Source organism: Arvicola amphibius, chromosome 1 (genome assembly GCF_903992535.2).
Source record: "Arvicola amphibius chromosome 1, mArvAmp1.2, whole genome shotgun sequence".
NCBI classification, from domain to species: Eukaryota; Metazoa; Chordata; class Mammalia; order Rodentia; family Cricetidae; genus Arvicola; species Arvicola amphibius.
This window is the reverse complement of record NC_052047.1, coordinates 150,093,512-150,109,707: the sequence shown is the minus strand read 5'-3', so window position 1 is coordinate 150,109,707 and position 16,196 is coordinate 150,093,512. Positions and strand designations below refer to the sequence as shown.

The window sequence follows — 16,196 nt, the reverse complement described above, 5'->3', positions numbered from 1 at the left end:
GATTTAAGGAGGTAGATTTTAGGTCATGTGTCTGTGCGATTGCACTTCCTGTTGCCCAGGTTTCGGGTTGTGAATTATTAGGAAATTGGGCATCCACGTGTACACAGGGCATGCTGGGTTGGTGATGATGGGCCTGCCTCTGTGGGAGATGACCACTGGCCTCATGCTGTCCAAACCCTACATTTCTCTGTTTAATCTGCCATTCTCTGCAGGGAGTCCACCCCCCCCCCCCCTTTATTCCATGCGTCTCATTTTCGTATTCAAAGCAATTAAGCAGCTACCAGTTTAGGGAACAGGAACTGAATCTCGGGGGTGGACGTGTTTCATCTACAGAGGACATCAAGGCCTGGGAAGTGGCTCAGCTGGTAAGTGTTTGCCTGCCATGTACAAGGTTCCAGCAGTGCGCATGTGTCGTGTCCTGGATCTCCCCTGTAATCCTGGCACTCAGCAGTGAAGGGTCAGAAGTTCAAGGTCATCCCCAGGAATTTGAGGACAGCCTGGGGTACAGGAGACTGCCTCAACAACAAACAGAACCAGAAGGCTGGTCATGGTGGCTTACCTCTAACCCCAGAGAGAGAAGCCGATACAAGTAGATCTGAATTCAAGACTAGCCTGCTAGCCCATCTCCTTGAAGCCTGACCCCAGCCTGGTTGGTTCTTTGCTCACAGAGACTCCTGCCCATGGAAAGGGAGGAAGGGGGAAACACCCTGAAGACTTGAGATCCTCTTGGAAGGGGAAGGGTCAAGACAGGGCATGTCTCCTTTAAGAACCCCTGCTGCCTATGTAGCTCTTGGGTTCCTAGCGCTGAGGGAGGGGCTACTTAATCAATAGCTTCACTTCCAACCACACCCAAGACCCCTCCTCAACCCCTCCCCAACTCCCTTTGGGCTTCCCAGGGTCCATTCCTTGCCCAGCAACAGCCTTCAGCTCAGGGAAGCCAGCAGGCCAGACTAAGCCTGGCAGGGCCACTGGGAGGAAAGCTGGCTGGCTTGGGCAGAGTGTCTCCAAGGATAGAGACTGTTATCTTGTCAGCCCACACATCACTCCCTTTCTGTGTCAGACTGTCTGGGTCACTGTACGTGGGTAAAACCTGCTGGGCACCCAGGTGTGAGATATATGGCTTAGAGAAGGGAAGGGGTGGCCTCCAGCTGGTCTGAGGCTCTGCCTTTGTGGGTAGTTGAGTGAAACTGGTTACTGCAGCTGGTGGCTCAGGACAGAAGGCAAAAATCCCAGGCAGAATGTGAAATTCCTAAAAAGATGAGCAACGGCCCGGAAATCCCCCCCCCCCACACACACCGCTCACTGCCCCATACCAGGAGAAAGCTCTTTGGAAGACTGCTCCTTGCAACAGCTCAGACGTGCCCATGGCACATAGGGCCAGGGGTCTGGCTATGCTTAAGCTTCTAAGTAATTTGGGTGTCTCTGCCATGTTCTTCCATGCCAGATAAACACAAGCCTGTGACGGACAGTCTTTGACTTGGGACAGCCACTGGATCTGTGCAACCCAGGGCGAACCTCCCTAGGGAGACTTCAGCATTCACAGGTTTAAAAAGACAAGGGGCTGCAGACCCCTTTCCCGGGAATGAAAATCTGCACACAGACTACACGGACACAGTCCTCGGGAATCCTCTCCTGGCCACTGGACGGGGATTACCCCAAGGGCACAGACAAACCCTCATCCAGAGGCAGGTCCGAATAGTCTTTCCTGACGTGAGTCACCTCTGTGAGACCTGAAACCCCTTCTTCTCCCCCAGCCCGCGTCAGGGGTCCCTTAAGAGCAGCCTTGGCTCTGTCCATGGTTCTGATGGTTAATGCCGGCAACCTGGCAGCAAGATGCTCGGTGCTTCTCTTCCCCAAGCCCTTCACTCTTCTATTTTTCCCTCCCTTCCTTCCTCTTTGCATGCCTTTTGTTCATGGTGCACATGCTAGGCAAGCATTCTGCCACTGAGTTTGTTCTAAGAGAACACCTTGTGCAGCAGCCCAGGCTGCTGGCCTCCACCTCCCAAATACAACTGGCTCATGCTACTGCAGTCTTTTCCTTCCTTCTCTTTCTTCTTTCTTTCTTTGTGTGGATGTTTACATGAGTGTGTTTGATTGCCTTTTAAACAAACAAACAAACAAACAACCCAGAATCTTACATAGCCCACCCTGGTCTCAAACTCCTGACTCTTTTGCCTCACCTCCTGTATTACAGAATTATAGCCACATTCTACCACTCCTAGATCTGGGAAGGGGAGGAATAGACAGATTGTCACTATATAGACCAGGCTAGCTTAGAATTTACAGCAATCCTCCTGCCTCTGCCTCCCAAGTGCCACGAACCACCAAGCCTGGCTTTATTCTTTCTTAAGAATTAGCATTTAGGCCAGACAGTGATGGTAGCACACACCTTTAATCCCAGCACTCAGGAGGCCAAGGTAGGCAGAGCTTTGAGTTAGAGGCCAGCCCGATCAACAGAGCGAGTTCCAGGACAGCCAGGGCTACACAGAGAAACCCTGTTTTAAAAAACAAAACAAATGACAAAAAAGAGAGAGAGAAAGACAGAAGGAAGAAAAAAGAAAGAAAGCAGAGCACGGTGGAGCTGTTGAGGACCCTCCTGGGACCCCCGAGGCTGTCAGCTGTGACCACTCACTCAGCTTTTAACTGTAGATTCCTCCTGAACCTGAAATAAATGGAGCATACAAATTTTCTTCTCTTTATGTCCGAAGCAGGATAGGAAGGATGAGGAAGATGGGGAGTGCAGGAAAGAAGCCCCCATCCCAGAGTCTGAAAGAAGCTTCTTACCAGCTGAGAAACAAACTTTAGTACAATTAGCATTTCTGTAAGAGCTGCAGAAATAAAGATACTAGTTCTCTGCTTATAGATATTTTCGATTAAAAAAGCAAAGAGTTAAGGCCTGCAAGGTATATGACCTTGGCTAGGCTTTGTTTATTTTTTTTAGACAAGTTCTGGGGATCCCAAACAAGACTATAAACTTGGTTTACAGTAATGGTAACTTTACATCTTGGTCTTTTAACAATTTGTGGGTTTTTGTTTTGTTTTATTTGTATGGGGTACTCCTGAAGGTCAGAGAGGGTGTCAAATCCCCTGGAATTGAATTTACAGATGGTTGTGACCTACCACGTGGATGCTGGGAATCAAATTTGTGTTCTTTGGAGTCATCTCTCCAACTGCTTGGCTCCCTTTGTAAACAGTATTGATTTGTCATCCTGTCAGAAACCCTGGAACCACTCTGGAGTCTCATTTAGAGTCCAGAATAGCTCTTTGGAGATAATAGCTTCAAACACAACCAAAATCCTATGTGTGGTCATCATGGAGACAGTGAAGCGATCCACTGCTCTGTGAAGACCGCACCATACTCTGGGGTGGGTCCCTCTTTCCAAATGCCTCTCTTTCTCTTAGTCCTCACCCTTAAATCTGTATTAAAATATCCTTAACAAACCTCACTTGACTTCGTACTAGCTAGTTCTGAAGTTCTTTTCCACAGAGAAGCCAAGGATCCGTCCAGCTTTAACTGTTCTGAGGCCTCCAAGAGCTAAGGGAACTCTTGGGCTGTTGGCTGGAAACTGGAGCTGTCACTCACAGCCCTGCTCATGCTGACATTTGTGACGTTTATCACACTGTCCTAGACAGCTGTGTACCATACTCACTCCCACAGTTTATAGTGTGGCCCACGTAAAATATTCTAGCTTATTCATTTTTAGTTGATAGGGGTTAGGTATTTGGGTTGTTTCCAGTTTTCTTCCATTATGAATATTACTGATGTAAGCATTTTTGGTATTTTTGTTATCGTTATTTTCTAATCTGAGTGCTAGGATATCACCACACCTAACTCCACTTTCACTTTTTTGGGGGGTGAACATATATTTCTTATTTCTTTTTTTAAAAGGTTTATTTATTAATTATGTATATGGCATTCTGCTTGCATGTGTTCCTGCAGGCCAGAAGAGGGCACCAGATCTTATTACAGATGGTTGGTAGCCACCATGTGGTTGCTGGGAATTGAACTCAGAACCTCTGGAAGAACAGTCAGTGTTCTTAACCTAGCTCTGAGCCATCTCTCCAGCCCTATTTCTTATTTCTTATACATTTCTATTTTACATATACAATTAATTTATTTTATCTTATGTGTGAGAGAAAGAAGAGAGAGCAGGTTGGACTATGAGGTGAGACATGTATGGAGCTCAGAGGCCATTTCCTGGGAGGAGTTCTGTCTTGTCCCCTTTTGAGATCTGGGGACCCAACTCAGATTATTAGTTTTGGTCATTACTGCCTCTGCCTACTGAGTTAACCCGCTGGCCTTCAAGAAATTGTTCTAAGGTTTTCACTATTTTGTGAGACACAAAATAGTGGCACACACCTCTAATCTCAGCAGTTGGGAGGAATAGTCAGGAGGATCAGAAGATCAAAGCTAGCCTTGGCTACATAAAGAGTTTGAGGCCAGATTAAACTACAAGGCTCTTTCTCAAACAAACTGTGTGTGTGTGTGTGTGTGTGTGTGTGTGTGTGTGTACGTGTGTACATGTTAAACCACCTCCACAAACAAAACAACTTAAAGTGTTCGGGGTCTGCTCACTCATCCCATACCATTTCCTGTGTGGCTGCACAATCTCATGGTCCACGCTCCAGCTTCATGCTGGTCTTTCCCCTTATTGGTGGGACTCTGGTCACATCAGTCTTCTTTCTTGTCTTCAAACACAGTTAACTTGTTCCAACCCGGAATCTTTGCTCATTGCCTGCCCTCTGCTTAGGGCATTCCTACCCCAAGTTTCTGCATAACCAACTCCCTACTATCACCCAGGACTTAGCCATGAATGTTACCTCCCTAGAGGATTCTATTCCTTTAACTCTGATTTTTTTCTTTCCTTTTCCTCTCTCTCTCTCTCTCTCTCTCTCTCTCTCTCTCTCTCTCTCTCTCTCTCTCTCTCTCTCTCTCTCTCTCTCTCTGTCTCTGTCTCTCTTTTTTGAGGCAGAATCTCATTATGTAGACCAGGCTGTCCTGGAACTTGCTCTGTATACCAGGATGCCCTCGAACTCACAGAAATCTGCCTGCCTCTGCCTCCCTAGTGCTGGGATTGAAGGCGCGTGCCACTATTGCCTGGTCATTCTTTTTTTTTTTTTTTGGTGGGGGGAGTTTGAGACAAGGTTTCTCTGCAGCTTTAGAGCCTGTCCTGGAGCTAGCTCTTGTAGACCACGCTGGTCTCAAACTCACAGAGATCCGCCTGCCTCTGCCTCCTGAGTGCTGGGATTAAAGGCGTGCGCCACCACCGCCCGGCTGCCTGGTCATTCTTAACTATCTAATTCTACTTTCTGAATTTTTTTTGTGAATTGGTGTAGGAGACTGAACCAAAGGGTTCACACATGCTAAGCAGGCACCCTACCGCTAAACTATATCAACAGTTCACTTCCTAGATTTTTGTGTGTATGTTTATGTGTGTGGATATACAGGCATGCACACATGTGTGCTCATGTTTGTGGAAGCCAGCGGATAATCTTGGGTATCATTCCTCAAGTACTATGCATCGCCTTCTTCTCCTCCCTTTTCTTCTCCTTCTCCTTCTTTTTCACAATCTCTTGCTGGTCTGAAATTCACCAAATAGCCTAGGCGAGCTGACAGCAAGTACCAGGGATCTGCCAGTCTCTGTCTCCAGGACTGAGATTACAAGCATGTTCTATAATGCACCACCAATTTTTTGTTTGTTTGCTTAAGGTGATTTCTGCAGGTTGAACTTAGGTACTCATGCTTGCAAAGCAAACATTTTACTAACTAATCTACCTTCCCAGACCAATGTTTACTTAAGTTTTTGCAATATTAAGGATGAACCAAGGCTTCACGTATGCTAGGCAAGCACTCTGTCATTAAGCCACATCCCTTTAATATTTTTAAAAGGTTTATTTTAATTATGTGTATATGTCTGTGGAATATGCACATATAAGGGAAGGTGGCCAAGGAGTTCAGAAGAGGGTATCGGATCCCACTGAGCTGGAGTTAACAAATGGCTATGAGCTATCTGACATGCTGGAAACCAAACTTGGCTCCTTTGCAAGAACAGTATGGGCTCTTTTTTGTTTTGGTTTGGTTTTTGGAGACAGGGTTTCTCTGTGTAGTTTTGGAGCCTGTCATGGAACTTGCTCTGTAGACCAGGCTGGCCTTGAACTCACAGAGATTCACCTGCCTCTGCCTCTCAGTGCTGGGATAAAAGGCATGCACCACCACTGCCCGGCCCCTTCTTGTATTTTTGATACAACATTTTGTTATATATTTCCTGACTGGCCTAGAGTTCTCTATGTAGACCAATCTGACTTCAAACTCAGAGATCCACCTAAGTCTGACTCCCCCAATGTGTGTCAGCTTTCCCAGCCCTATGATTTTTTTTTTCAAAAAGTCAAGCATGGAAGTCGGGTGGGGTGGTGGTGGCACATACCTTTAATCCCAGCACTTGGGAGGCAGAGGAAGATGAGTTTGAGACCAGCCTGGTCTACAGAGCAAGTTCTAGGACAGCCAGAAACACACAGAGAAACCCCATTTTGAAAAAACCAAAACCAAAACCAAAATCAAAAAAAAAAAAAAAAAAAACAAGCACTTGGAAGGCAGAAACAGAAAACAGAAAGATTACCTTGAATTCAAGGCCTGTGTGAACTAGAGTAAAAGACTATATCTTTAAAAGAAAGAAAGGAAGAAGAAAGAGAGGAAGAAAGAGAGGAAGGAAGGAAGGAAGGAAGGAAGGAAGGAAGGAAGGAAGGAAGAAGGGAGGGAGGGAGGGAGGGAGGGAGGGAGGAAGGAAGGAAGGAAGGAAGGAAAGAAGGAAGAACTGTTTGGTGCTACTAAGTTTTGGAGTCATTGTCACATAGCAACAGATCACTAGCACGCCCGTGCTGTCTTCGGAACGTATCGCGCCTCCTGGAAAGCTCTGCTAGACAGCGAGCTGTGTTTGCACATTTGTAGATGCACAGAGAGTGCCTGCTACTCTCAGAGCCCCAGCTTTCCTCCCACTGCTGTGATTCTGTTTATGTTTTTAAGCAAACGTAGGATCAAACTACAATTCAAGTGCTAGATTCTAGTTTTTTGCTTAAGATGTTGACAACATTGCCTCCTCTCACTTGATCTACAAAACACTATGGTTCTTCGCTGTGTGCAGGGATGATGTGTGGGGTGGGGTGCACCACGGCACACCTGTAGAGACCCAAAGACAGCTTTGTGGAGTCAGTTCTCTTCTACTTGTATGTGAAGCACACCTCACCAGCACTAAATGGCAAGTAAGTTGTTTTGCCATCTGGCTGGCCCTCCGAAATATTTTCTCTTCTTAGAAGCTCTTCGGCAGTCACCAAATGAGCACCAATCTAAGTGCAGCCCTTTCATATTTGAGCAGAAGATCGAGGGTTGCCCCCTGGGCCCCTTCCAAGCAGCATGTCTGCCCTTCTGCTCAGGGTTTGCAATCAGAGTTCAGGGAAGACGCAGCCATGGTGGCTCATGTGTGTAATCTTAGCGTTTGGGATGCTGAAGCACAGAGACAGACGCATGTTCAAGGCTAACCTGGACTACATAGTGAATTCCTGGGCAAGTCTGGACCCCAGCGAGAACCCTGGTGACTAACGTGCCTGAGCAAATGCGCCTCATCTCTACTTTGCTGTCTTGTTTTTGCTTTCAAAGTGTGTATGTTCACGTGTGTAAGGCACACCTTGTTTGAGGCAGAGTCTCTTGTTCTCTACTGCATGTGCAGGGCTAGCTGGCATCACAAGGAGTACCAGTGGGCTCTCCTGTCTCTGCGTCATCCTGCAGCTGGGGTGACAGGATTACAGCACACGCCCCTGGCATTGGCTTGACTAAGAGTCTCGAGATTTGAGTTCGAGTCCTTGGGCTTGTGCCTTACTCACTGAGCCATCCCCCAGCCTCCCATCTGGTCTCCAGGCTTCTCTTGAGATTCTAGAGCTCTTTAAAAAAAAAAATCATGGGCGGAGGACACCTGTGCCATGGCTGGCTACTGGAGGACAGCTTTCTATCTGATTGCCAGGTTTGTGTGGCAGGCATGCCTATGCACTGAGCCGTCCATCGGACCTACTCTGTCTTTGTGAAGACCCTGAGGTTTCAACAGTTATTGTATGGGCTAGAGAGCTGTCTCTGGTTAACCAGTGGTTCCTGCAGAGGGTCCAGGTTCAATGCTGAACGTCCACATGATGATGGGTCACAACCATTTGTAACTCTAGGCCCAGGGGAGCTGATGACCTCTTCTGACCTCCACAGGCACCAAGTGTGCATGTGGTACACAAACATACATGCAGGCAAAACACTCATACACATAATTTTGCTTTCTTCCTTGAGACAGGTTCTCTCTACACAGCCCTGGCTGTCCTGGAACTCACTATGTAGACCAGGCTGGCCTAAAACTCACAGACTTCCACCTGCCTCTGTCTCGCAGGTATTAGGATTAGAGGAGTGTACCACTACACCCAGTCCACACATATATGTTTCTATATAATATATATTTATATAAAATATATAACCGACAGAGTGTATCCAGTTTCAACAACTCAGAAAAGCAGAGGCCTGAGAAGTGCTTTTTCTCAGCAACACACGCACGGAGATGCGTGTTCTGACCCAGGAGTGAGTCCACTTCTGATACACCGCCCCACTCAGTTCCATGTGTGAAAAACCTGCCGAGCTCGAGGCCCTTTGGAGTGCTGAGTGTAAATGGTGCAGAGCGCCCACCTATGCTCCTAGCTGTCATGGCCAGGTCCCAAGAGTCATGAAGGAGCCACTTGAGGGGAGCCCGAGGGTCACGGGATCTGCTACTGTGCAGGGCTGGGAGAGCCACCAAGGAAAACACAGGTAATATTGCAGCCAGGTTCAAGGCTCTTGCATTTGGGCCTTCCATCGTCTTTTCCTGGAGCCTCTGGTGAGGGAGAGGATGGCTTTGCTTGGTCCACAGTGGTAGGCACTTGGTGATGTGAGCAGAAGTGGAGGAGCTGCCTGGGTGCTGAGGCTCTTTCAGGAGCCCAGGGATGGCAGCCCAGCTCGAGACACAGGCTAGAAGTAGACTTTTGCGGAAGAGAGCAGCGGGAAGGCCACGAGAGGGTGTGGGCTTGGGTCCACAGACATCTTCTGCCAATCTGCTAAGGAGCTAGACAGTGCAGGCAAGCGTTCTATGTTCTGTGGACACTCTGGCCCGGGAGCAGTTGGAGTGCTGGAGGAGGATGCCAGACTCCTGCTGGTGGGATGTTCCAGCCTGAGGGGCTGTGGAGGGACCAGCTGGTCTGGGGGGCTGGGCATGAGGGCATCAAACTTAGAGGAAGACCCCAGCAGGCTGGAGCCAAGGGGCGATGCAGACAGTACAGGGCTGGGGGATAGCTGGGCTAGAGGAGCCCTCACCATAAGAGGGTCAAAGGTCAGTGAGGGCAGTGGGGAAGGGAGGAGGCCAGGAGACTCCTGTAAGCATGGACCTGGGGAGAGTTGCTGGGCTGGGGGAGAGGAGCCAGGAGTCTGGAACAGGCCCAGCTGTTCCTGGCAGCCACGGTATCCATGGGAGGCAGGTTGTCCTGAGAGTTGCTCAGCCTGGACTGGGCATCCAGAGGGCGGCAGAGCAGGGGAGGAGCCGCAGTCCACTTGGCACAGGCGTTCATGCAGGTGCAGCGTCCGGCCCCACCGTGCCAGCTCAGCCTGCAAGACCTGGATCTCCTTCCGAAGGGCATGGTTGTGCTTCTCCAAGGACTCATGCTGCTGGGGGAGAAGGGAGGACAGGGGGTGGGGGATGTCAGCATCAGGACCCTGCAGGGTGCTCTCTGCTGGAGGGTATGGATCTCCATATAGAACCTCCTGGCTATTCTCTGGCACTTCATGTCCCCCATCCCTCATCTCCAGAGCTGGGACCTTGCTCTCTGCCCATTATGGGTGCTCTGAGAAGCACCTTTCTCACCCAGGGTCTCCACCTGGCCTCTGACTAACTGCCCCACTCCCTATCTCCTGTCACTTCATTGACCCATTCAGGGACTGTGTCTTGTCTGATGGGTTTAGACTGTAGGTTGGGGAGGGGCACTGTGAGCAAATGAGGTGGCAGGAAGATAATGGGCATCTTCTGTTTTTCTCTGCCCTGTATTCCCTTAAGTCTGGATTCTCACCAAACCTGGAGCTGGACATTTTGGTCAGCAGGCTCCTGGGATGTGCCCGTGTCTACCTCTAGTGCTGCAGTTACAGGCACAGCATTTCTAAGAGGGCGGTAGAGATCTGAACTCAGGTCCTCAAGCTCACGCAGCAAGTGCTCTTACCTAAATCATATCCTCAGGGTTTTTGAGACAAGGTCTTTCTCTACAGCTCAGGCTAGCCTTGAACTTGCTGCAGCCCTCCTTGCCTCAGCCCCCACCTTTCTGGAATTACAGGCATGTACCACCACGCTCTCCTGTGCCATTAATTATAGATTGAAGTCATTAAAGATTCCCAAGACTTCAGAATCTGAGTGCACTGCTGTGGGCTCAAGGTTTCTCTCTTAATTCCCGTTCTTTTCCTGCAGTCTGCATCTTTCACACAGCTGCTGTCTGCTCTGCCTGAACACTTTGACCCCTGCCCCCACGACACTTTCGGTACGGTCTTTACAGGGCAATTTTAGTGCATTCTTTCCTGGATACAGACAGTCTGCTAGGGCTCAGGCCAGGCTCAGCCTCCAAGCCTCCATAAGGCCCCAACAAAACGCATATGTTGGCAGGTACCCTGAGTCAGCATTTCCTAAGCCCTGTTTGGCTGAGCAATAGGTTTTGAAAACCCACAGGACAAATCATCAACATGCAACTTTGTTCTGTTCTCAAGAGAGTTGCATGTAGCCCAGGCTGGCCTTGAACCCTGTGTGTATGCATGCCAATGCTGGCCTTGAACTCCTGATCCTCCAGACTCTAGCTTCCAAATCTTAGAATTTAGGGACACGCCACCATGCCCGACTCACCGTTCTTCTCTTGGATTGGAGACCCATCTGGGCATGTGCATCATGCAAGGATTGTGCTTCTATTTTTTTAAAAATCATTTTGGGGGAATGGCATGTGCCATGACCCATGTGTGGAGATCAGAGGACTGAGGGAAGTGAGTGCTCTCTTCCCTCTGCTCAAACTCAGGGCACCGGATTTTTTTACCCACCAAAGCCTCCCTCCTCTCCACATTTGCACTTCTGAACAGTGACAGTAATGGTGAAGACGCAGAGAGAGTTTTATTTCCATATCTCGTAAGTTTGAAGAACTCAACTCCTTCAGTCCCCCTTGAAGGACACTGTAAAAGGTGCATTTTCAAGGGGCATTCTGCAGAATGTGGCATAGGCCATGAACTTGGTTCTGAAAGGCCGCAGAGCCACCAGCAGCCCCATCTGCACAACGATTTCTACAGGTGGGAAGGATATTTCTTTTTCCCTTTACAGAAATTTAAAGTGTATTTTATTTATCTGCTGAGCCCTCTCTAAAGCCCCAGAATGGCTATTTCTACCTGGAAACAGATACCAGTCAGTAGAGAGCTCATCTAGCATAAAACATGTCCTGAGATCACTCCCTCGCAGCACATAAACTGGGCATGGTGACCCATGCCCGTAATTCTAGCACCAGAGAGGCAGAGGCAGATCAGTGGTTAAGAGAGTGAACTGGTCTTCTAGAGTATCCAAGTTCAGTTGCCAGCACCCATACCAGGGGGCTTATACCACCTGCAACCCCAGTTCCAGGGTATCTGACGTCTCTGTCTCCTGTGGGCACTGCACCTATAAGCAATAGACACATGTATATACATAATAAAAAATAAATTAAAGCCGAGTGGTGGTGGCGCACGCTTTTAATCCCAGTACTTGGGAGGCAGAGGCAGGCGGATCTCTGTGAGTTCGAGGCTAGCCTGGTCTACAAGAACTAGTTCCAGGATAGGCTCCAAAACCACAGAGAAACCCTGTCTCGAAACCCCCCCCCCCAAAAATAAGAAAGAAAGAAACAGAAAAGAAAAAAGAAAAAAAGAAATGAAAAGTAAGCCAATCCAGTGAGATGGCTCAGCAGGCACAGGTACTTTGCCACACAGCCTAATGGAAGGAGAAAACTGACTTCACAAAGTTCTCCTCCGGCCTCCACATGCATCCCCAAACTCAAAGAACAACCAACCAAAATCTAATAAATAAACAAAAGTGAGGGCTGGAAATGTAGCTCAGTAATAGAGAGCAGCTGCCCAGCACCGCATCCGATCTGGAGCGGTCGTCCCAGCATCAAGACCTCTGAAGCAATGCTGACTGTGCGTGGGTTAAGCCAGTCTGTGGTGCTCGGTCCTCCCACTATGTGCTTCCAGCTCTTTATCCCGATGCTGTCATTTGCTCTACAGTAAACTGTGGAGCCTCCTTTTTTTCTGCCCGGCCCTGTCATAGGTGACTGCAAGCAGAATGGAATGGGATAGTTCCCTGTCTGCCTGGCACCTGAACTCAGTGGAGAAGTTCAGGGAAGGCTCCCGTGAAGGGTAACTGATCTGCTCCAGGTTAATGACTCAAAGCAACAGTGTGGACAAAGTGTGGCATGAAGGCCATTGCGAAGGATGGTCTGATCTGCTCGTGGCATGAAGGCCATTGCGAAGGATGGTCTGATCTGCTCGTGGCATGAAGGCCATTGCGAAGGATGGTCTGATCTGCTCGTGGGTTACTGGGTGATGTTTCTGATATACTCCTTCCTTACCAGGTCATGTCCTTAATTTCCCATGACTCCCCAAGAAGTCCCTCCTAGGTGCTGGGCAGATACTGGATCATGTTCTTTGCAGCCCCCAGAACCAAGAGCTAAATGAAACTCTTCTGGGTCTAGAGCTATGGCTCACTGGTTAAGAGCACTGACTGCTCTTCCAGAGGGACCAGGCTCCATTCCCAGCACCTACATGGGGGCTCAGAACCATCTGTAAATCTAATTGTAGGGGATCTGCTGCCCTCTTCTGTCCTCCAGAACATGGCACACATGTTGTGCACAGACATATATGCAGGCAAAATACCCATACCCACACTATAAAATAAAACTAACTCTTAGCTAGGTGGTTGGTGGTGCACACCTTTAATCCCAACACTTGGAAGGCAGAGGCAGCTGGATCTCTGTGAGTTTGAGGTCAGCCTGGTTTACAGAGTGAGTTCCAGGACAGCCAAGGCTACACAGAGAAGCCCTGTCTCAAAACAAAACAAAACAACAAACAAACAAATAAGATACACTTTTAAAAATAAAGAGAGCTCTTTTCTCTGTAGGATACTCAGTCTTTTGAAGCAGAAGAGGGCATCCCTACCTGGTGCAGAGCATCTGCCTTGTCAGTGTGCTTCTGCCGGCTGCGCTGGGCAGCCAGCCGGTTCTTCTGCTTCTTCTTCAGCTGCTTCTGACACTCCTCGGGGTCCTATAAAGCATGAGGCAGAGGGTTCCTGGGTCCTGGTAGCTGCTTGTCCCCTCCACCCTGATCAGCTGTTTGAAAAGCTATCTTTCTCAAGTCTAGTCCTTGAGAACCCTTGTTCTCTCAAAATCTGTTTCCTCTCATGGTGCCTACAATCCCCCTACAACCCTTCTACAACCCCCCTGAAGACACTGCACTCCTTATTGTAAAGCCAAAGCTATCCAGTGTCCAGCTCACCATTTACATAAATAGGGAGGCTGGGATTCGAACCCAGAACAGAGCAACCTCAAACACACGTTCTCAAAAGCCAGCATTGACTTTTCTGAGTACAATAATCCCAGCAGTACAACAGAGGCACATGGTGCTTCCCCAGCTGTCCACAGAGAGTGGAGGAGGAAAGCTAGGAGTAGACACACCAGTGAGCTGCCATTTCTATTTTTTTTTTTTTTTTGGTTTTTTTTCGAGACAGGGTTTCTCTGAAGTTTCTAGAGCCTGTCCTGGAAACTAGACCAGGCTGGCCTCGAACTCAGAGATCCGCCTGCCTCTGCCTCCCGAGTGCTGGGATTAAAGGCGTGTGCCACCACCGCCCAGCTGCCATTTCTATAAGCCAAGGCCAGAGCTCCACAAAGACAGGGTTAGGTCCTGATAAAGTTCCAAGTGCCTGTGTCCACCTCAGTCCCAAAGTGCTGGAATTTACTTACTCAAAGAATATTTATTTTTAATGTGTGTGTGTAGTGTGTGTGTGTGTATATGCAGACAAACGTGTATAGAGACCAGAAACACAGCCTTAAGTATCATTCATGCTCAGACGTCATCTACCTTAACTTTTAAAATTACGTGTGTGTGTGGTGACAGGTATGTGTGAGAGTGTAGGTACCCTGGAGGCCAGAAGAGGGTGTTAAATCCCCGGGGGCTGGAGTTACAGGTGGTTTGGTTGTGAGGTGCCCTGTGTAGATTCTGGGAACCAAACTCAGATGCTCTCTAAGAGCGTAGTAAGCGCTCCTTGACCAATGAGCCATCTCTCCAACCTCCACGTACTTTTTGAGGGCGGAGTCTCTCACTGGCCTGGGGTTCAACACCAAGGCTAGGCTGCCTGTCTTTGCACAGAGATCAGCTGGTGTCACTTTCCCCAGTGCTTGACACCAGACTCTTTTAGTGGATGCTAGAAATCAAACTCAGGTCTTCATGCTTACAAGGCAAGTACTTCATTGACTAAGCCTTCTCCCCATCCTTTCAACAAACATTTATTAAGCACCTACTGTGTACTAGGCCCTAAGCTAGGAGGGCACATAAGTGGGAAGAGAAAACCAACCAACCAACTAAGAAAAAAAAAGAGGCAAAATGGCCAGAGGTGGTGGTGCCTGCCAATAATAATAATAATAATAATAATAATAATAATAATAATAATAACAATAATAATAATTAACAACAATAATATCCCAACAGAAGGGTTAGGTCAAGACCAGGCTGGCTGCAGAGTAAGAGAGGTCTTTCCTCAAACAAACAATGAAGAAAGTAGGACCTAGCTTAGAAGGGGTCACAGAATTCCATGCTCCCACTGAAATGGGAATGGGGTGGTTGCCTAGAACGAATGAATGGAGAGTCAGTCTGTCTGGCAGAAAAGAGGACTCTAACGACAGCTCTGAGCCTAATCCTGGGGACCACGAAACTTAAGTGGAACTTGAGGCCAAATGCCCTGAGCTGTACCCTGCTCTACCCCAGGCAAGACCTCGGCCACCCTGGCCTGGGACTCCTCACGTTCCTTGGTTTGTGGCTACCCAGTGGCTATATCCTCTTCAGGACAAACTGCAGAACCCAGAGGACCAGAAGAATAGACTAGAGAGGCTGGGGAAGGAGTCAGTGAGAAAACAAAGAAGCTGCGATTTGAGGGATTGAGAAGAGGAAAAAAAAAAAAGGTCTGGAAAACACAGCAGCAAGGTGAGAGCAAATGGAACAAGAGTAAGCAGGTCTGCAGAGTCCAGAGAGCTGGAAAGGCTCCGTTCCAATCCAGTTCCGGAGATGGGAGTGTAGAGCCCAGCCTCACATCACACAGACCATGGTGTGAAGAGGGGACCAGAGCTCCTCACTGCATCCTCCCTCATCTGTCCCTGGGACCCTTGGCTGTGTCTCTCCAGGTGTTTCTTTCCTAGTCCCCTGTACTCACTGTCCCAGGCAGCAGCGCACCACTCCCACAGAGTTGCATGGCTTAGGCAGGGGGAGCAGATGTTCAGTCGGTCCTGAGTGTCCCCTCAGCAGCTTTGCCCTCCCAATGCCCTCTGGAGGCCCAAGGAAGTGGTGGCTCTTTAAATCCCCGGTGACCACTCCGCCCCCAGCACACCCAGTTTCAGTTTCTCCTAAAGCCACCGGCTGCCCAGAATCCTTGGCTCCTGCTTGCTCACGTGGCTGGAACTTCCTAACATGAACTGCCTTCCGGTTGGCCCTTTCTCTGGAAGAAGGATGGTGGAGGGTAGACAGGAGGAACACCAAGACAGTATCCTGGAAAGGGCTGGCAGGCTACCAGGAGAAACAGGGGGGTGGGGGATGGGGTGTGTGTGTGCATGAAGGAGCCCAGGTTCATAGTTCACACAGGAGCTGTGCAGCTTTGAGAAGGTGACTCATCTTCTCTGAACTTTAGTTTCTTCATTTATAAAGGATGTGGTAGGATGGAACAAATTCCCAGGCTTGGGGCAGGGTTTGGTCAGCAGGGTGCTTGCACTACAGAGCAGAGCCTGAATTGGGCCTGAGTCCCCTGGAAAAATAGTCAGTGCTCTGGGTTACACAGTAAAAGTTCCCAGGTCTGATAAAGGAGCTGACACAGTGCAACCACTGCAAACTCTCTGAGACCAAT

General features: G+C 48.8%; 1 protein-coding gene across 2 annotated transcripts; it reads right to left on the bottom strand.

Annotated features, from left to right (window-relative positions):
- Positions 1-9,025: 9,025 nt before the first annotated feature.
- On the bottom strand, positions 9,026-15,683 carry Batf2 (basic leucine zipper ATF-like transcription factor 2). Of its 2 annotated transcripts, none has more exons than XM_038334176.2 (3): positions 15,513-15,683; positions 13,250-13,354; positions 9,026-9,715 (listed from the first exon to the last, which is right to left on the bottom strand). In XM_038334176.2, the coding sequence occupies exons 1-3, from the start codon at positions 15,549-15,551 to the stop codon at positions 9,026-9,028; spliced, it is 834 nt and encodes a 277-aa protein (XP_038190104.1). In that variant the 5' UTR covers positions 15,552-15,683. The 2 variants fall into 2 exon arrangements, with proteins under 2 accessions (XP_038190104.1, XP_038190112.1); XM_038334184.2 differs by having other exon boundaries at positions 9,026-9,712.
- Positions 15,684-16,196: the final 513 nt, after the last annotated feature.

Excerpts from the sequence above, each read along its gene's own strand:
- Batf2 (XM_038334176.2), bottom strand. The coding sequence starts at position 15,551 with ATGCAACTCTGTGGGAGTGGTGCGCTGCTGCCTGGGACA. Across the intron at positions 13,355-15,512 it reads GTGCGCTGCTGCCTGGGACA|GACCCCGAGGAGTGTCAGAA; the intron begins GTGAGTACAGGG and ends CATGCTTTATAG. Across the intron at positions 9,716-13,249 it reads AGGCAGATGCTCTGCACCAG|CAGCATGAGTCCTTGGAGAA; the intron begins GTAGGGATGCCC and ends CTTCTCCCCCAG.